We start from the raw sequence: 17,090 nt of genomic DNA, 5'->3' as shown, positions 1-17,090 counted from the left end.
AGACAGAATTCACTCTATTTAAAACTGAGTCTTCTAAAAGGCTCATTTCTAAACTCTGCTGCAGAGTATATATTTAAGCATGAATTCTTTCAATAAGCACTACCAAAACAGAGCTAAATAATCACTCCGTGAAGTCTGGTTGAAGGTGATGAACCTAATAATCTCCACTCTCACTGAAAATATGAGAAAACAGACCACATGTGGAGAGATGATGTCACCTGAAGTATCAGGATTAAGCTACCAGATCAGCTACATTAAATATACTTTGATGAATTTTAGGATGTGACTTACAGTTGCTATGAGGTTAGCTGAAGTTGCACACCTCTTCTCCCTATTCCCCTGCATGTGCTCTACCCCCTCCAAAGTCTTCCCCATAAAGAATTCCCAAGCAAACTTCTCATCTGCTGAAAAAGAAACAAACCAACATAAGCAACCCTGACTTACTGCTTCTGATTTGGGAGGCACTGGAGGTGGAGGTAGGGAAACATCCGCAGACTTTGTTGCTGCATCGACTGTCCCAGGCACAGGAAGAGATGTACTACCACACTTTGATCGGAAGGATCCTCTGTAATTGTCACATTTGTTCTTCTCACTTAGCGAGCGAGTGAGAGGCTGCTCACCAGGCTTTCCAGACCCTTGGTCCAACCACAGCTCTTCGTAAGGAAGTTCTGGTTTCGTAGGCAGAAACATGGACTCTTCACCAACCTCTGGAAAAAGGTAATCACTGCTACTGTCACCAGAATCCTGGTACTGAAGCGCATCGTGAGAAAACAGTGCCCACTCGTTACACAGGTCCCTGCAGCCGTGGAGGTTCACTTCGCTATTGCCATGCAAATTGTTGCCATAAACACACACCGACAGCCGGTGGAAGGACTGTGTGAGTTCGTCCCGTGCATAGCTGAGGGAGTTGGGCACGTGAGTGTGCCCGCTGCACCGGCTCTTCTTTGGGCTCTTGCAGTCTTCATTCCAGTCTGTTTTCACATCGCGCACGGCCCGGGAATACTCATCTATGTCAAACTGTTCCTGGCATATATTAAACCAGTGCTGGATGAGGGATTCGTGCCACAGCTCCCCCTTTACAAGACTGTCAGGTAGAGTAAATTTTGGAAGTGTCAAGTGCAAGGGAAAATGCATGGGAATAATTTTGTTGCCACGAAGCACGCAACAAACCACCACAGTTTTGGTCTGAATGTTGACAAACTTGTACCTGTGCCCTTCACGGATAAAATGCAGGTCGTAGGGGTTTCTCGGCGTAGGGCTTGGTACAGTCACATTAACAGGCAGCCGGGTTTTTTCTACTATATTACGAATTGTGTGCTCACCTTCTTGCATCTGCACCTCCAATGGGCTGCGGGTGCTAAACTTGCCCTTACACTGGAATGGGAGACTGATGCTTTCATTGGTCCTGTGGTTCATGCAGATGAGGCAGGGCATTTTGCCTCTGCCAAGTTTGCTAATTGAATTAAGTTTACCAATTTTTTTGAAGATGGTGTTGAGTCGTGACTTCTCCTTAGAAGATTTTGCATAAAGGATTTCTGCTTGTCCCATTAAAGTGAGTTCATCCCCAGTACTAAGGGTAATGTTGTAAACCTCAGTGTCTTCATTGCATTCACCTGAAGCTACCTGCAAAACAGTAATGAAATAAATTGTTTTTAAATCACTGAAAACAACATCACAAATCATATCAAACCTAATGAGATTGGACTTGAAGGTGGTACTTTGGGAGAAAAACACTACATTTATTTGAACAGCTAAGTAGTCACACACATGAGGTTTAATGTAAAGCTCAGTCAAGTAATCTTTTTTTACTGTTCTGTGTATTCTCTCATCTTATTAGAGGGGAAGCAGCCACTTGGGAATGACAAAGAAGACACGAGAACAAATAAAACAAGCTTTAAAATAAAGGACAACTCCCAGCAATTCAAACAGCCAGTTGTGTCACACAGCTATGACAGAGCCTGTCTGGATTTGCTCGGATATCTTCTCTTCACTCCTTGTTTTTGCTGTAACTTATTTGTCAGGCTCTTAAAGGAAGCAAACATTCTTCTTCCAGCTTCATCTCCCTGAGGAGCTGAAAAGGTGATCTCATCACTATGAATGAAACATATCCCTTTGATATAACCTCTTCACAGCTAGGGTGAATGACAGATGACATCTATTCCCTGGAGGACAAGTCAAGAATATTGGTCTATCCCACATGCCCAACTCCGTCTCTGCCTTCAGACTTCCTTCCTCATTTTTTGATCATAATTGCAATTTAAGATATTAAACAACATATGCAAAGCCATGTGTGTGCTTTTCTACTATAGAAATTGTACTGGAATTTAAAAAAAAAAAAAAAAAAAAAAAAAAAAAAAGAAAAACAGATGTCCAAGGCTCATTTATTCCTGAAGTTATTTCCTTAAGACTGGAATAACTCTTTACGCACAAGACTGCTCTGCTTTCTATTTGAATGGCTTAATGTGAAAGGCCTTTTTCAGGGACCAACCAGAACTTAATGAGCTCTTCTTCGCAGTAGCAGATACTTATTCTTAAAGGAAGGTGCCTCAGCTAACCACAGCAGGCCTGCTACAGACCACTTTGTTCAGGAATACTGAACATATTAAAAAAAAAACCTGCCAAAAATAAGCAAGAATAATATATCCCTGCCCCATCTACATGACTCCTAAAGATTCCACCCAGCTATGTGAAGTTCACATTCCAGCCTTCAGACTTCGTCACAGGACAGCCACTGCATGAAATCAGAGCTGTAATTCCAATTAGTCAGTAACTGAGAAGTGCTGTAAATAATGCTTCCTCTTGTAAGATGTGATCTGCAATTCACTTGTGTTTGTAAAGTCATTATTATCTTCTGGAAACCTCTCTCAGCAAATGGCCAGGCAGCTCAGAAGAGGTGTGCCTTCGGAGTGTTTCAGCTCAGCACTTCCTGACAGGAAGCCATTCAAGCCCTGAATTATCCAAACAAACTCTAATTGGCCTAATCCAGGAAACCACTGGGATTTTATTGTACACAGTAGTCACAGTTTATGCTGCTGGCCAGACAATATAATGAAAAGCTGCAACATGAAAAGAAAGCCCTCAGATTTTTCTGCCGATAACACCAGAATGATGCTTATTGCTATTTTCTCTTCAGAACCAATGAATGCTACGTTTGCATTGCTGCTGGTGAGGCCCTGACCTTAGAGGAGCTAAGGGGGCTGAAGACACAGGACTCTGTGCATGTCCCATGCAGTCCACCGCATCTCTTCTTGAAAGGGCACGTCCTATAAGAACGTGGGTTTCTAGTAAATGCAAATCCCCATAAAGGACTTCTTTGGGCAACACTGTCAGACATTTAAATGTGTGACAGCATTATTACAGCTTCTTCTTACCTCCTGCACAATGGGGACAGAAGCGAGGGAGCTGTTGTAATTCATGACTGCAGGAGCTGCTGCTTTGACAACCTGCAGCTTCTGAGCGATTTGTGAAAAGCCCATTCTGAAGGACAACATGGCCACTCAGATGTGCAACCACAGCAGGTACTGAGCAAGAACAGTGACACAGTGAGCCATGGCTATGAAAGCAGTTGCTGATTAGTGGCACTGAATTCAACCAATAGCACAAGGACTGTGACATCAGATAGTCATGTTTAAAGACAAAATTACTTTAAATTTAAAAAAAAATTGGAAAATGTTATTTTCTTTTCTTGGAATACAGTAGCAGTGTAATAATAGACAAAACATGGCTGAATCAAAAGAAAAACTATGCTGCTATTCTATTTTGAAACTGAGAAAAATGATGTGTGTGCCTCCTTCTGAATAAATATCTGTAAGGTACCAGTTGCTGTCTAAAATGGTAACAAATTGAAATGGTGAAACCAAAAGTCTTAGGCTGCACAACTGATTTCATTTCTACTCACAAAATCTTACTCTGGGGACATTAAGGCTGCAGGTACACCTCAGCAGGTCAAGTATATTTTAAATTTTAAGTTCTTAAAATTCAGGTAGCTAACTCCTCTCTTGTATGAGATTAATTCTGTTATTTATTTACCTACTACTTAACATTCACAACAAGTGCATGGCAGGTAAATATTTGGGTGCAGAACATCAGCAACAAACACATACCTTGACCCACTGCCTCTACTCTTGCTACTACAGCCCCATATGCTGCTGTCTGCCCTTTCCACACCTTCAAGTCTTCCTGCCAGGTCTTTTCTGCAAGCTGTTTCCTGGACAGTCTGCCTGCTGCAGGGCTAATCCCACGGCAGGAACAGGGCTCTGTGCTCACTAATGAACCTCAGGGGGCTCCCACCAGTCTGGGAATCACAGAATATCCTGAGCTGGAAGAGACTGACAATGATCATCAAATCCAACTCCTGGCTCCACACAGGACTGCCCAAATTGAAACATTATGTCTGAGTGTGCTGTCCAAATGCTTCTTGAGCTGTGGCACTTGGGGCTGTGACCACAGCCACGGGCAGCCTGTTCCATGCCCACCACCCTCTGCTGAAGAGCCTTTTTGTAACATCTAATCTGATCCTCCTCCTCCTGAAGCAGCTCTATGCCGTTCCCTTGGGTTCTGTTGCTGTCACCAGAGAGCAGAGCTCAGTGCCATGAGGCCTCCCTCAGCCTCCTCTGCTCTGCAAGTGAAGCAGTCAGACACAGATGCCCGCTGGTTAAAAGTTTCTAGGAACAGATTTGATTCACGCCAAAAAAGATGCTTAAAGACAAAGCGATCTAAGAGAAATCACAAATCATTTCCAAAAGTATATCACAAATTATTTCCAAATGAAATGATGACAGTGACAGGGATAAGACCATGCCCTCTATCTTCCAAGCTTCTAGCACCAGCCCAACAGGATCCATACCTTCAAGCACCACGCCATGTCTTTATACTACCACCTGAAGCATGTAACATACACTACCTGCTGTGAAATCACTGCAGGGATGTAACAGAACCCTGGACTATTTCAGACACTTTGCACATCTCACAACATACAATTCCTGTACAAGAGAGACAACAGTGCCCTATCTCAGAGTGGCAGTTAAGGCAGCCCAGACTATAGATGGATGCAGATAGATATATGGTCTGTCTTCCTGGCAAACTGCTGGAATCTCCTCATAACTCTGGAAAATATGTAGAATTACAAAAGGCACCAAAAAGCCTTCATTCAGCTGTATAACACACCAGGAGGGCTGACAGATCCCAGTGTGACTCCAGCCTGCCCTGCGCTTTCCACTCGTCTTCCTGTCCTGCTCTGCCCATATTGGAACCATGCTCTTCTCATCTCCTCAATGGCTTTACCAGGCCTGCTTTGAATCTTCAGCTATAAAAACAGGCAGTCTTGCAGCAGGACCGGAGAGCAGCTGAAGGAATGGGGAGAGGAGGAGGGAAGGAGGGAAGGTGAACACATTTTCTTCAAACCTTTCCTCAGTGGGACAGTGCACTTGTTTTAATTATTTTGTGTATGCTCTCTCTTTACATCTTCAGTTTAAAACACAGGTTCCACACTGGGCAATTTTAGTGCAACAGCCTGCAGCAGTAACTGCCACACATCTCAATGCCATGATAAACACAAAGTCTTATCTAATTATTAGCCTTGGGAGCATCCTGAAGTAACTCCTTCCCCAAACACATTTCTCTTCTTGTTTGCTCTCTCTTAAAGTGCTGCTTTACACATTAAAACAATCAATTCTGTAGCTTTATTCCACCCTCATCCTTTTGTCACTTTCTCATAATAGGTGAGAATAACCAGTGCTTCTAGCTCTGTGAAAGAAGCAGTGTTTGCCACACCATTCTGCAAAAAAAACCTCACTAGATGTTCAAACTGAACATCTCCCAGTATAAGAGAAGATCCACACAACCAGAAGCAGTCTGCTTCACACTTCACACATCTACTCCTCAACTTTACACATACCGATCCATACTAACAGCTCAGTACTGATGCCAGACTGCTGGCCAGAAAGGCTGCTGGTTTGCAGACATCTTGTCAAACATGGGGGGGTTAAGGCATTCTCATGTTTTCAGCCTGCAATTCAATAACCATTCAGAAGCCAGTTATATCTACTGCAGAAGACAGGCATCAGGAAAGTGATGAATGATGATTTAGGCAACATGTTCTTTTGGGAAAATTCGAGCATATTGTAGCATATTGTTTCTTTTGCTTAAGGAAAGGTTAACTCAGAAAAATAGATTCTGATAACACCTGAGTCAATATCCTGCTCGAGCTCCGATCGTTCTAATTTGTTACAGTTAAGAGGCAGAAGTCCTTAGTCACTTGGGCATGTAGGAACTCCTTATAAAAGTGATTTGTGGCTTCATACAACTTGTTATACCTGCTAGATCTTATTAGAGCAATGCAAGCATTGCATTGCCAGTACAAATTCATAGTTAGAACCTTTTTGAATTTTTTTTTTTAAACAGTGAGGCCTCTGATGCTTAGTTACTGCATACAGATTCTATTATTAAAGCCAACAGAGCAACCAGAACATTTTTTTTTTTTCCACAAGGTGTAGAAAGTGGATAAAGAGTTTTATTTAATATAAAATAGGGTATCCAGAAGAGTTGTAAGAAGAAAAAATCATGACTTTTTTCAAGGAACTTAACTATTTTTTCTTTTAGCCTCCTTGTTTACATAGACTTCTACCTGTGTGGAACCTCAGCACCCAACTGCAGAAACCTATTGCTGCTTCAGCAAAAGCTAGGGCCCTGGAGTAGCAAAACTTTCGGAAGACTTTTCTTCTAAGCATAGAGAGCTAAGCTTATTCTCATCATTGCAATGTAATGCTGTTATATAAACAAAATTATCTGTCACTATGAATTGAATAGTAACATAGAAAAGGCTATAAGATATCTGTTCATCGAAGAATAGACAGAATGCCCACAATTTTCTATTAGGAACAGATTAGATTTTGACTGTAGGCAATCAGCTTATCCTCAGATCACTCAGATTTACTGTGTCTGTAGATACTGCTGGCTACCAGGTACTGAGGTGACCAACAAGGTATACAAGCACAGATACATGCACAAATCAGAAGAAATTAACATAAGTAGTTCTAATCATTACAAAAATTTGGTTTAACCTCAAATTCCTGCTTGCTGTTCTGTGAAAAGTACTCAGGACTCTACCTTTTAGTCCCAGCTCTGCTTTTGATGGCATGCCTTACAACACTCCTTCAAATACAACACAGGCCCTAAATGTTCTGCCTCAGCACACTTCCCAGAAAAGCCACCTAACTGGGAAACAGTAAGGAGGGAAGGGAGATGTCTCCATGGCCTACCTTAGGGTAAAATTTTACTAACAAGTGAAAGCACACAAAGTAAAATAAAACCTCCCTCTTAGAAAAGATGTCATGGCACTTCATTATGAGAAAGCAGCCGTTCTCTAAACTTCTCTAAGCTGCAAAATACTGCCTAAGCAGCAAAGGAATTAGTTGGAGGACAAGGTTTGCATGGAGTCAACCTCAGCAGTGGCACACAGCATGCTCAGACAGATCTCAACACAGACAAAATCATACAGGAACAGTCCAGTGAAATTCTGTAACGCTACCAGCTCTTTCTTCAAAACTTATTAACAGCAGTGGATTTTTTAGAATAAGAAAAAAACCCCAGACATCACAATTCCTCCTCATCTTAAGTGCTTTATTAGATATTTTAGACATGTCTTCTTTTTGTATCAGATTAACTAACTTCTGATAATCTTAATTTAAGCAACCACACTGCTTTGGATAGAAATCAACTGCATTCTTCCCTTTGCTCAAATCACTTTGACACCATCTCTCTTACAGAATCGTAGCATACGTCATTCCGTTGTGTATAGTCATTAAACACTTTTAAAAGTCCTGCTAATTCATTTTTCAGAAGATGACAACTTTGGAATAGTCTTCTATGAAACTTGAGAAACAGCCAAGAGAAATACTGCCAAGATATGTTTAACTAGGTTAAACCTGGATTATTACTACTGTTATTTACATTATAGAGTATGACTAAAATATCTTTTAAAACGTATCTGATATATAATAGTAGGCTATGCTTAATTCTGAGTTTGCTAAATATGACAAAGAGATTGAGAATACTGGTGCTAAACTCAAGACATAATGTTTTATATTTTGAAAAGCCTTCTTCTTCCAAAAATTATAGCTGCATGTTTCACTGTGCCATGCTCTTCATTTGGATACAGATACACTGAGAAACAATGGCACAGCAGTTCTAAGATAATAATGATCTTCTTGGGTAGAAATGGAATTTTCTTGCTTCCTTCATTTGGCTAAATATATCCTAAAAATTCAAGCATTTCATTTTTCTCCTGTAGTTATCATTCCTGAAAGGCTCTGTTGCATGGTTTCAGATTAATTAATTAATAGCACAAAAGTTAAAAAAAACAAAAACAAAAACAAAAAAAGCAACTTACTGTCCTGAAAGGCAAAAGTCTGTGTATCTAAATGACTTAACTAATGAGCACTTATAGTAGTCTTCAGCAATCTTGTTTCATACCTATAAAAACTGAGTCTAGCTGATGTCTCCCAACTCAAGCAGTGCAAGAAAGAGAAGAAGCCATTAAAAGATACATGGGTTATAAAAAAAACCCACACTATTACACCTGGGAATGTATTATACTGGTTTTGCACTAGCAGCATCAGCCAGTCTTTTCTGTACACAATGCAAATATACACCATTGCATCCCATCTCCAGGATGCTGTTGTGCTCATTCACCAGAACTGACCTATCATGCATAGGTGTCCTGCTATGGAAAGAAAGGAAATACAGGTAAGACAAGGGAAATGAACATGCTCTATTACCATTGCTTCATACCATAGAACTGCAGTTTGGTGATGCAAAGCCCTCTTCTGGCATTGTTGTCCCAAAGATGAGCCCAAGAAGTGTGTGCACAAATACGCACACACAGAACAAGGCCATATTTTCTATTTTTGTCTTTTATTCACAATGACACTTTCTGTAGTAATTCTGAGAAAAGCAACACCATCATTTCACTCTGCACACTCTCTGAGAATAAGGCTTTCTGGACAGGGATTTGAGCAGCTGCTGCTTAGCAGAAAATAAAATTCAAACTGCTGGAAGTGGGAGGACAAAGGGGGCAACAAACAACATTTGTTTAAAGTCTGGCAGCAACATCCCAATTAGACGAATTATGGGATGCATCATCAGTACTGCTCCCTGAAGTGCCATAGGATAGGACAGCTCTTCTAGGACGTGTTGATTTAGCACTGCAAAAACGATCCTGAAGAGCACCACCACAGAAGGCAGAACTAAAGACCCGTTTGTCTCAAAAATCACACTTCCCACACAGCGCTGTTGCTCGCTTGCCATGTATATAAAGGTTGTAACAGTTAATCACTGAGACAGAGATAAATATTTATTCAGGGACTACCTTAACGTTGAATGTTATTTCCTCCATGACGTAAACTCGTTCAGGAAATGCTTTAGCCACCTCCTCCACACTGTTAAAATACTGCACTGGCTCCTTAATATCTCGGTCTTGTTCCAGCAGCTTAAACTGCCCTGAAAACAGATGATAAACAGAAGAGTTGTAAGATATTTACATTGGACAACTGTCACTGTGGCAACTGCTGGCTCAACTTCTTCACTGTTTTCCTCGGTCAATTTTTCCGGTTATTTAGCAGCCAAAATACAAAATGAAAGACTGCAAAGAGCCTTCTGAACCTGCCATGAAGGACACCCAGTTTCACTAGGGCAGAACAAAAAGAATGTGCAGGAGCTGCAAATTTTAAAAGATCCTTTTATCACATGCTGTCTAGAAACAGTAAATAACTACCGAGGCTTCTGTGTTTATGTACTTCATTTACTGTAACAGTATCTGCACAGATAACATGTTTGGCCCCTAATAATAGAAGTGTTACAGACAGAAAACACACCCAGTACTATAAAACCCCAAACAGTAAACACGTATTTTTTTTGAAGTATATATTTCAGCGTCATCAAAAGGCTATGCAAGTATGTGAGGCTACAATCCTTTTCCCCCAGGCTTTCCTAACAGCGGAACAGTGTGGAACAGCATCTAGTGCTTAATTACAAGCTAAGCCCTCTGAGAACTTCAACACTGCAAGAAACAAAACCATACACATATAAAATCCTTTTGAAGGTGGTCAGCCTCAGACAAGCATTAGGAAGAATCATTTGCTGCTTTCTCCCATGTTTTCAGTGTTGTGAGAAGCAAGGGCCAACACCAAGGAGTAATTGCTCTTGTGCGTAACAAACACCAAGTTTAGAAGTTTGTTGTATAAATGCAGGCATAATGAAAACTCAGTCAGATATGTTGCTGTTTGTGTGACAAATCAGCAGAGCAATCTCCCAAAATTTAGCAATGTTAACTACTAACATTAACTACTACCAGGCTAAAGGATGATCTCAGTGAGAGAACAGCATAGCAAGCCTCCTTGTGAGGAGCAACTCAAGAAAACGAGTAGAAATCCAATTAAAATCTGGGATTTGTGCATCTTCTGTAAAACATATTTTAAAATTAGCAATCCATTCAGGCACTGGCTTATTGCTCACAGCACTGAACTTCATGAAAATTCATCTAATACATGTCAGCCACCTACAGAAATATTCCCACTCCTTCAGCATTTTTGTGCACCACACACAGTTTCTCCTACATACCCCCATCAGACAGTTCAGAGGATTCACCTGTACAGAATAGCTAAAGATGCTGTCATCTCCCACATGCTGTTTTGTGACTGTTTAATAAATTACTGCACTTCAAAATTCAGTTCTCAGTGTTTTTCTAACTCTGTGTCTGCTTCAGGACACACCATCATTTGAAGTCCAGCCAAGTCAGCTCAAGTATTTCAAGATCAATGCTACTGTTCCTGTCGCAGGAATAGGCAAACCTTTGGTCTGACCTGGTGATGTTGTCCCTGTAGTGAATCACACTGCCGTCATAGACTGCAAGAGTGGTTTCACCACATCAGACCAAAGCTACCAAAGCTCTGCCTCAGAACCTGAGGCTCAAGGACGCCCAGAGCGGAGAAAACATTTTAGCTTACTAGCTCTAAATTTCTACCCTATAAATTTGTTTCCTCAAGGTATCTTAAAGTTTTAACGTAAACAGACACTCAACCTGAAAAAATGTTGGCATTCTTCTTCCACAGGCTTTATAGTGCTTTCAACATTAAGAGGAGAAATTTCTGGAGTGACAAAGCTATGCCTGCCAGCCACTACAGGTAGCCCTAAGAAATCTACAGCAGATGAGCATTTGAAAAGAACACCTTACATACGTAGTAGAAACATATCAGCACTGTGCAGCCCATTTTGATGCAAAGCGATCAAGGAGGAAGCATGCAACTCCATAAAACTTGCTCTGGCTAGAGAAGCTGGAAGTTGTGTTGTTGATAACGGACAGAGAGCGAGAGATGAAGGAAAAACAACTAGGCTTTTTAATCCCCCAGTCGCTACACACAGACAGTGTAGTTCTGGTTGTGAGACTTCCCTGTCAGCCACTTTCCAACTTGGAGAAAGATGCTGTTCCCAGATCTGCAGGTCCTCCTCCCTCCAGACACACAGATCTCCTATGAAGGAATTTCAGGAGTGCACGAACCAAGTGAAGGCAGACCTTTACCTATGTGTGCCAAGACATCATACAGCAGCAGAGATTATGCACGGCACCAGGGAGTGATAGCCTGATAGCACAGAGAAACAACCACTCTGGAGCACAGAACCAGTGATGGTATTCGACAGTATTCCACATATAGTCACTGGAGATTAGATGTTTTTACATTTGACAGAAGTTGTCACAGTGTTCCCCATGCGTTAACTACTGGATGTAGCTCACTCCTGCTTGCTTTGGAGTTGCTCTACAGGGAGCACAGTTGTCCCTCTTCAGCTAATGGAACAGCCACCTGGATGCAACCCTACTTGATTGCCCAATTTGGGATCTAGGGGTTTGATCTGTAAGATTCCCAGCTGCAGTCACTATTTGAGGCAAACTGTGATTACAATTTATAATAGCATTTTACACTTTAAGTCCCCAGAGGAATAAACAAACAAGATTACTGCAAGTTCTAGAAACCTCAGACAGATGTGCTAAACTTAGTGGGGTTTAACACCCTTACCTACAGAATGAAGTTGAATACAGTACTGCACAGAACCTACATAATAGTTGAAAACAGAATCACAGAATCACAGAATCGTAGGGGTTGGAAGGGACCTCCAGAGATCATCGAGTCCAACCCCCAAAACGGTGATATACTGCGGAGATAACATTTTGCTAGTTCAGAAATAAATAGGGAAATTTTGCTCAAGAGTGGGAATTGAGTTAAGCACAATGACAGGGTATGAATTCATATGAATAACGGAGAAGAACATCATCTTGAACAATAACATTATCTAAACAAGACTCACCCAGCACTTTGAGTGAGGTCTTTAATTCTAGGTCCTTTAGTTACTCTGTCTGGAAGTGTACTAGTATTATTTTACTATGACTGTGATGTATTTAAAATATGTAGGTCTGGTGGCAACAAAAAGTCAGTCATCCATTACAACTCAAACGTCTACAAAACAGTCCAAAATTCCTCACCACAGAATAAAAGCTTTAGGCTGTCGGCAACCAGAAGGATCTGCTAGCTACTGCAAGCTTGCACAAGTTCTTGTAAAAAAAACCAAAAGCATCAGCTGGAGTATTGCTTCGGTACAAAGAGATGCTCAGAACCATCTATGTAGCTGTCTGTGTCATCCTCCCTTCAGCTAAGCTGCACAAACACAAAGCTGTCTGTGCCTTCACTGCTAATGTTCAGCAGTTCATGACGAGGCTGACTACAGAGGAGTACATACAGATCCAAAAGCACATAATAGAAGGGCAGCATTAATCTTCTCCTGTTACGAAACCAAGTATTCTGTGCATGGAAGCTGTCAGGACTGTATGTTAAAATGCTTTTCCTTTGGAATATTCTCTGGATTTTCTATAGACTTTTTTGGAATTTATTTCTTCATTGAGAAAGGCAGACTTTTCTATTGGAAGGAGAGAAAAAGGGCAGAAGAGGGGCCTGCAAGACACTTACAAGCCAGATGTCAAGTAACTAACAGAGAGGAAGCAGACAATTACTTATTATGTTCCTCCCCAGTCTCTCAAATTGCCATAAAAAAAAGAGCATAGCTGAAACACAAGTCAAATGGACATAAGTCTTGACTACAAGCTGAAATGGAATTTATTATCATTCACAATAGACAAGATTCCATCAAGAGACTTTACAAAACTGACAGCAAGCTTCAATACATTACCGTACAATTTAACTGTGCTAATCAGAAATGTGACAAAAAAAAAATGAAGAAAACCTAAAGCTACGCCTTTATAGAACTATCCCCCTTTCTTGTGCTGCTACAGAAAGAATAATGAAATATTCCTCTAGTAAATCACAGTCAGAAAGATCAGAGATTCGTTATATTTGCATGGTCCACTGAGCAAGTGTGGTTACTCCTTTGCAGCCAAATGCAAGGGAGTAATGAACGACTACTGCAAGCCTTATATCTCTTTATCTCTCAGTCTGGCCTCTGGCAGACAGAGTATTGGAACAATTTCATTCTAGTATATATTATCTACACAGATTATGAAGCCTTATTTCCGTGTGAAAGTACTTACAGCAAAGACTGTAAATTCACTACTAAAGGAAATGAATCTGGAAAGATAAAATGCAGGGAAAGAATTAAACCAGGGCTTATCCCCCAGTTTATGGAGGTATTTATTAAAAATGAGTAGGAAGATCAGTCCTCTGCATCAGTCCATTCTGCCTCTTGCAAGAAGCCAAACACTTATGAGCAGGATCTGCCCTAGGTCATTAACCAGACCTTTCTGTTCCAGCCTTCTGGCTGCTTCTGCCACTTCCACTGCTCAGGCTCTTGCAAGCTTATGGATGTACAGAACTGCAATGCATCTCATTAAAGTATTTCTGCAATGTAAGGTCTGCTGGTCTTAGCTGCAATCTCCCCTTCACACCCAAACACCTCAGCTGTTATAAATGTTCTGACTTATCTCCAAAACAAAAAAAAAAAATCGGACTATTCTGTAAATAACAAGAGAAAAGTAGCTGTATATCATCAGTAGAAAACATGGAAGATCACCAAAACATCTGCTCAATTGCGTTCACTGCTAGACGTTTCCCTAAGGAGGCAGGAGTTGTATTGTCTTTCAGCAGCTTTGATTACTTAGCAAGTCTCACAAGGCAAAGTCTTGTGCTTCTTCAGAATACGCAGACAGCACAGCGGGGCAGCCAAAGTACTGCAGAGGTTTATGTTTCTTATTATTTGTTGACTGCTGACTGCACTTCAGTATTTCAAAGAATAACAGACTAGAATCAAAGAGAAAAGACTCACTGCTTCCAGATCACCACAACTTACGAAAAAGACTATTTCTGTCTATGGTTTTCTATGCATCAAGATGATAGGAAACAACTTTGTCTTCCACTCCAAAAGGGTGATCCTTGATATAACTGAGCAGAGTTGAGTAACAGAAACCTAAAGAGTAAATAAGAAACAGTAAAGAGGGCAAACACAGGTAGCTTGCTAGATGCTAGGGAGAATGTCAGTTTATTTCCTCACTTTTCAACTCCATCAACTATGTCATATGCAAGAGTTGTTCTTCCCTTCCTAATTTTCAGATAATAAAGCCAGTCAAGAACAATCAGTTTTTAATTTGAATTGACATCGCCAAAATGTCACTGCATAGAGCCCATATGTGGCATTTTAGTGTTTCAAAGAGCGCTGGTGTGACACTGGTTGAAGATGCCTAGACCTGAAAGAACGGAGAAAGACCAAAGAACACTTTGAACATGAGAATGTATCACTAAATCAATAACAAATGGTTTGGCAGACATGCAGAAGTAACAGAGAGCAGAAAATTAATGTCTTCCTTTGCTTCTGTCATTTTCCAGCTTGCAGAAATCCAAAGCTTGTTCCCAGCTCTCCACAAGCTAGATGTTTACCCTGGAATTTAGGTGTTTAGTAGCAGAAGTGCTCCTGCGTCTCCACTATAGAGAAGACAGTTGAGGCAGGAAAGACTTATAGAGGAAAATGGCAAATACAAATGGTACACTGTTTTTAAGAACACTATTTTCAACAACTAAGAGAGACAGCAGACCTCAAGTCAACTTGTACAGACAAAGGAAAGGACAGGAAAGCCAGTTCCTTGCTCCATCTAGAAGGACTCCTCATCAAATAAGTTACTGGCTTCATCCTGGACTGGAACCGGCCAGCAAAATGACATGGGTATGATTCTTTGGAAAGTTAATCCCCTCATCAAATAAAGAGTAAGGAAAACCTTCCTGGTACAGATTCAGCCTTATCTGTCACATCAACAGTTTCTGAGAGCTATATAAAAAAGGCAGAGAGGTAGGGTGCAAAGATGGAAGTTTTTCTGAGTTATTTGTAAGACTTTATTATGTATTGTACCCTGCTAAAAGCTACAGGAGGTTATAAAAGGGCAGAGAATACAGCAGGAAAATACAAGAGTCTCAGCTTCCAAAGGGTAAAGACTGCCCACAAACTAGAAAAGCTACAATTGAATCTTACACTGTAATCACCATGAAATAGCTTTGAAATACTGTCTCTGTTTTTTAAGAGCCGCCTGTCTATACTTCTTCCTTGAGGGGAAAGGGATAGAAGAGTACTTCCCGTGTCCCCATCTGTCCCCAGTCATTTGGAAATGTTGGGAATGAATTAAAAAAAAAACAACAGATGAAAGATGAACTAGGGACATATCTAAGTAAACATAATACAATTAGAATTCATCAAGTGTACTGGAGCTAAACTTATGGCCCTGTGAAGCAGAGGGCAAGGCACAATGGCACATTCAGTCAGAGATTGTGCAATGTTTCATGGGGAAGGAGCCCTTCAGATGAATAGCTTTACTTCTCAGAAGTATTATCTAGATTTTGAAGCCTTAAATGCCTTTATTTCTCTCTGTGTTATGTCTGCTATACAATACCCGTTCAACCACAGCAGAATGAGTCAAGCATCAGAACCCAGTGAGACATGTTGGAGCAGAGCATCAGCAGGCTGACGCATCACCTGCTCATATGCATACTGGTGGAGAGATCAAGGGAGGGAATGCAACCAAGTTTCCCCACGCAGCAACACAGTGATTGTGCTTCTCATCTAAACCTCTAATCCCGAGCTGCTAAAGCAATGGAGATGATACAGTCTAGCATTCTATTTTCCAAATCTTACTGTTATGACTCTTAAACAGAGTAAAAATGTATCTGATTCTACTGGCGGCATTAGGCAGACAAATCAGTTCAAATGGTGACTGATGATAGTTTGAAGCAGATTTAAGTAACCGATTATGTATGAGAGGGAAATTTAGGTTACTGATTATGTAAAATGACGGACAGGAAACAAGTCTAACCTCTACCCTTTGTTGCATAAGTTATTATCATCACAAATGCTAGATTACCACAATGAAAGGTTTCATTTTATGGGGTCACGTTGGAGTGTCTGGACTAGTAAGAAGTTGACCAGAGTCAACTTAGTCACTGGGTTAACATTCAATCTAACTCATAATTAACATCATTTCATTCCTTTCCCACATGCTACCAGCAGACACCATGAATGCTCCATATGCAGTTTTCTGTCAGCATTCAAGTTCATATACTTAAGAGGCCATGCAGAGCAGACTACTACAGACTACTGCAGTCTGACTTTCCTAATTACTACCAAGAAAAGCCATTGCTGGCTTCCTGTTGAACAGTAAGATCATTAACACACATGAAGATGGCACGCTCTCCTAGTGAACAGCAGAGCTAATTCAGACTGCAGCACAAGGCAGCAAGAGCAAGAGTAAAGTTACAGTGAGCCCAGCTAAAACAATCCAGAACTTGCATGATAATGTTGAGATGACTTTGTTTACAAGCAGACGTCAGATAAAAAGCTTTCCTTACACGCTTGCTATTCTTTTCAAGCTGCAGTGGAGTGCCACTTACCTCTCAGTTAACAAAATGTTAAGCCACTAAGAGCTAACAACTCTCATTACTGCAGTGGCAACCAGCATCCTTATGAGAACCCTCTGCTGGAAATGCTTGCCACCACTGACGATTTGAAATGAAGGTAAAGCCAATGTGTCCTCCGCCTAACAAATGCCTCCTCCA

At 40.9% G+C, this 17,090-nt stretch overlaps 1 protein-coding gene across 1 annotated transcript in view; it reads right to left on the bottom strand.

The window, feature by feature from the left end:
- Nucleotides 1-17,090, bottom strand: part of GAREM1 (GRB2 associated regulator of MAPK1 subtype 1) — a gene marked incomplete at both ends in the record, with an annotated part of 94,330 nt that overhangs the window by 8,737 nt on the left and 68,503 nt on the right. The window contains 2 exons of the mRNA XM_079533687.1: nt 445-1,623; nt 9,368-9,498. Of these exons, the coding sequence (XP_079389813.1) occupies nt 445-1,623; nt 9,368-9,498 (1,310 nt within the window). The remainder of the gene's footprint in view (nt 1-444; nt 1,624-9,367; nt 9,499-17,090) is intronic.

Source organism: Tetrao urogallus (genome assembly GCF_951394365.1).
Source record: "Tetrao urogallus genome assembly, chromosome: 3".
Lineage (NCBI taxonomy): Eukaryota > Metazoa > Chordata > Aves > Galliformes > Phasianidae > Tetrao > Tetrao urogallus.
Note: the sequence above shows the minus strand (reverse complement) of the source record. Positions and strands in the feature narration are given on the sequence as shown.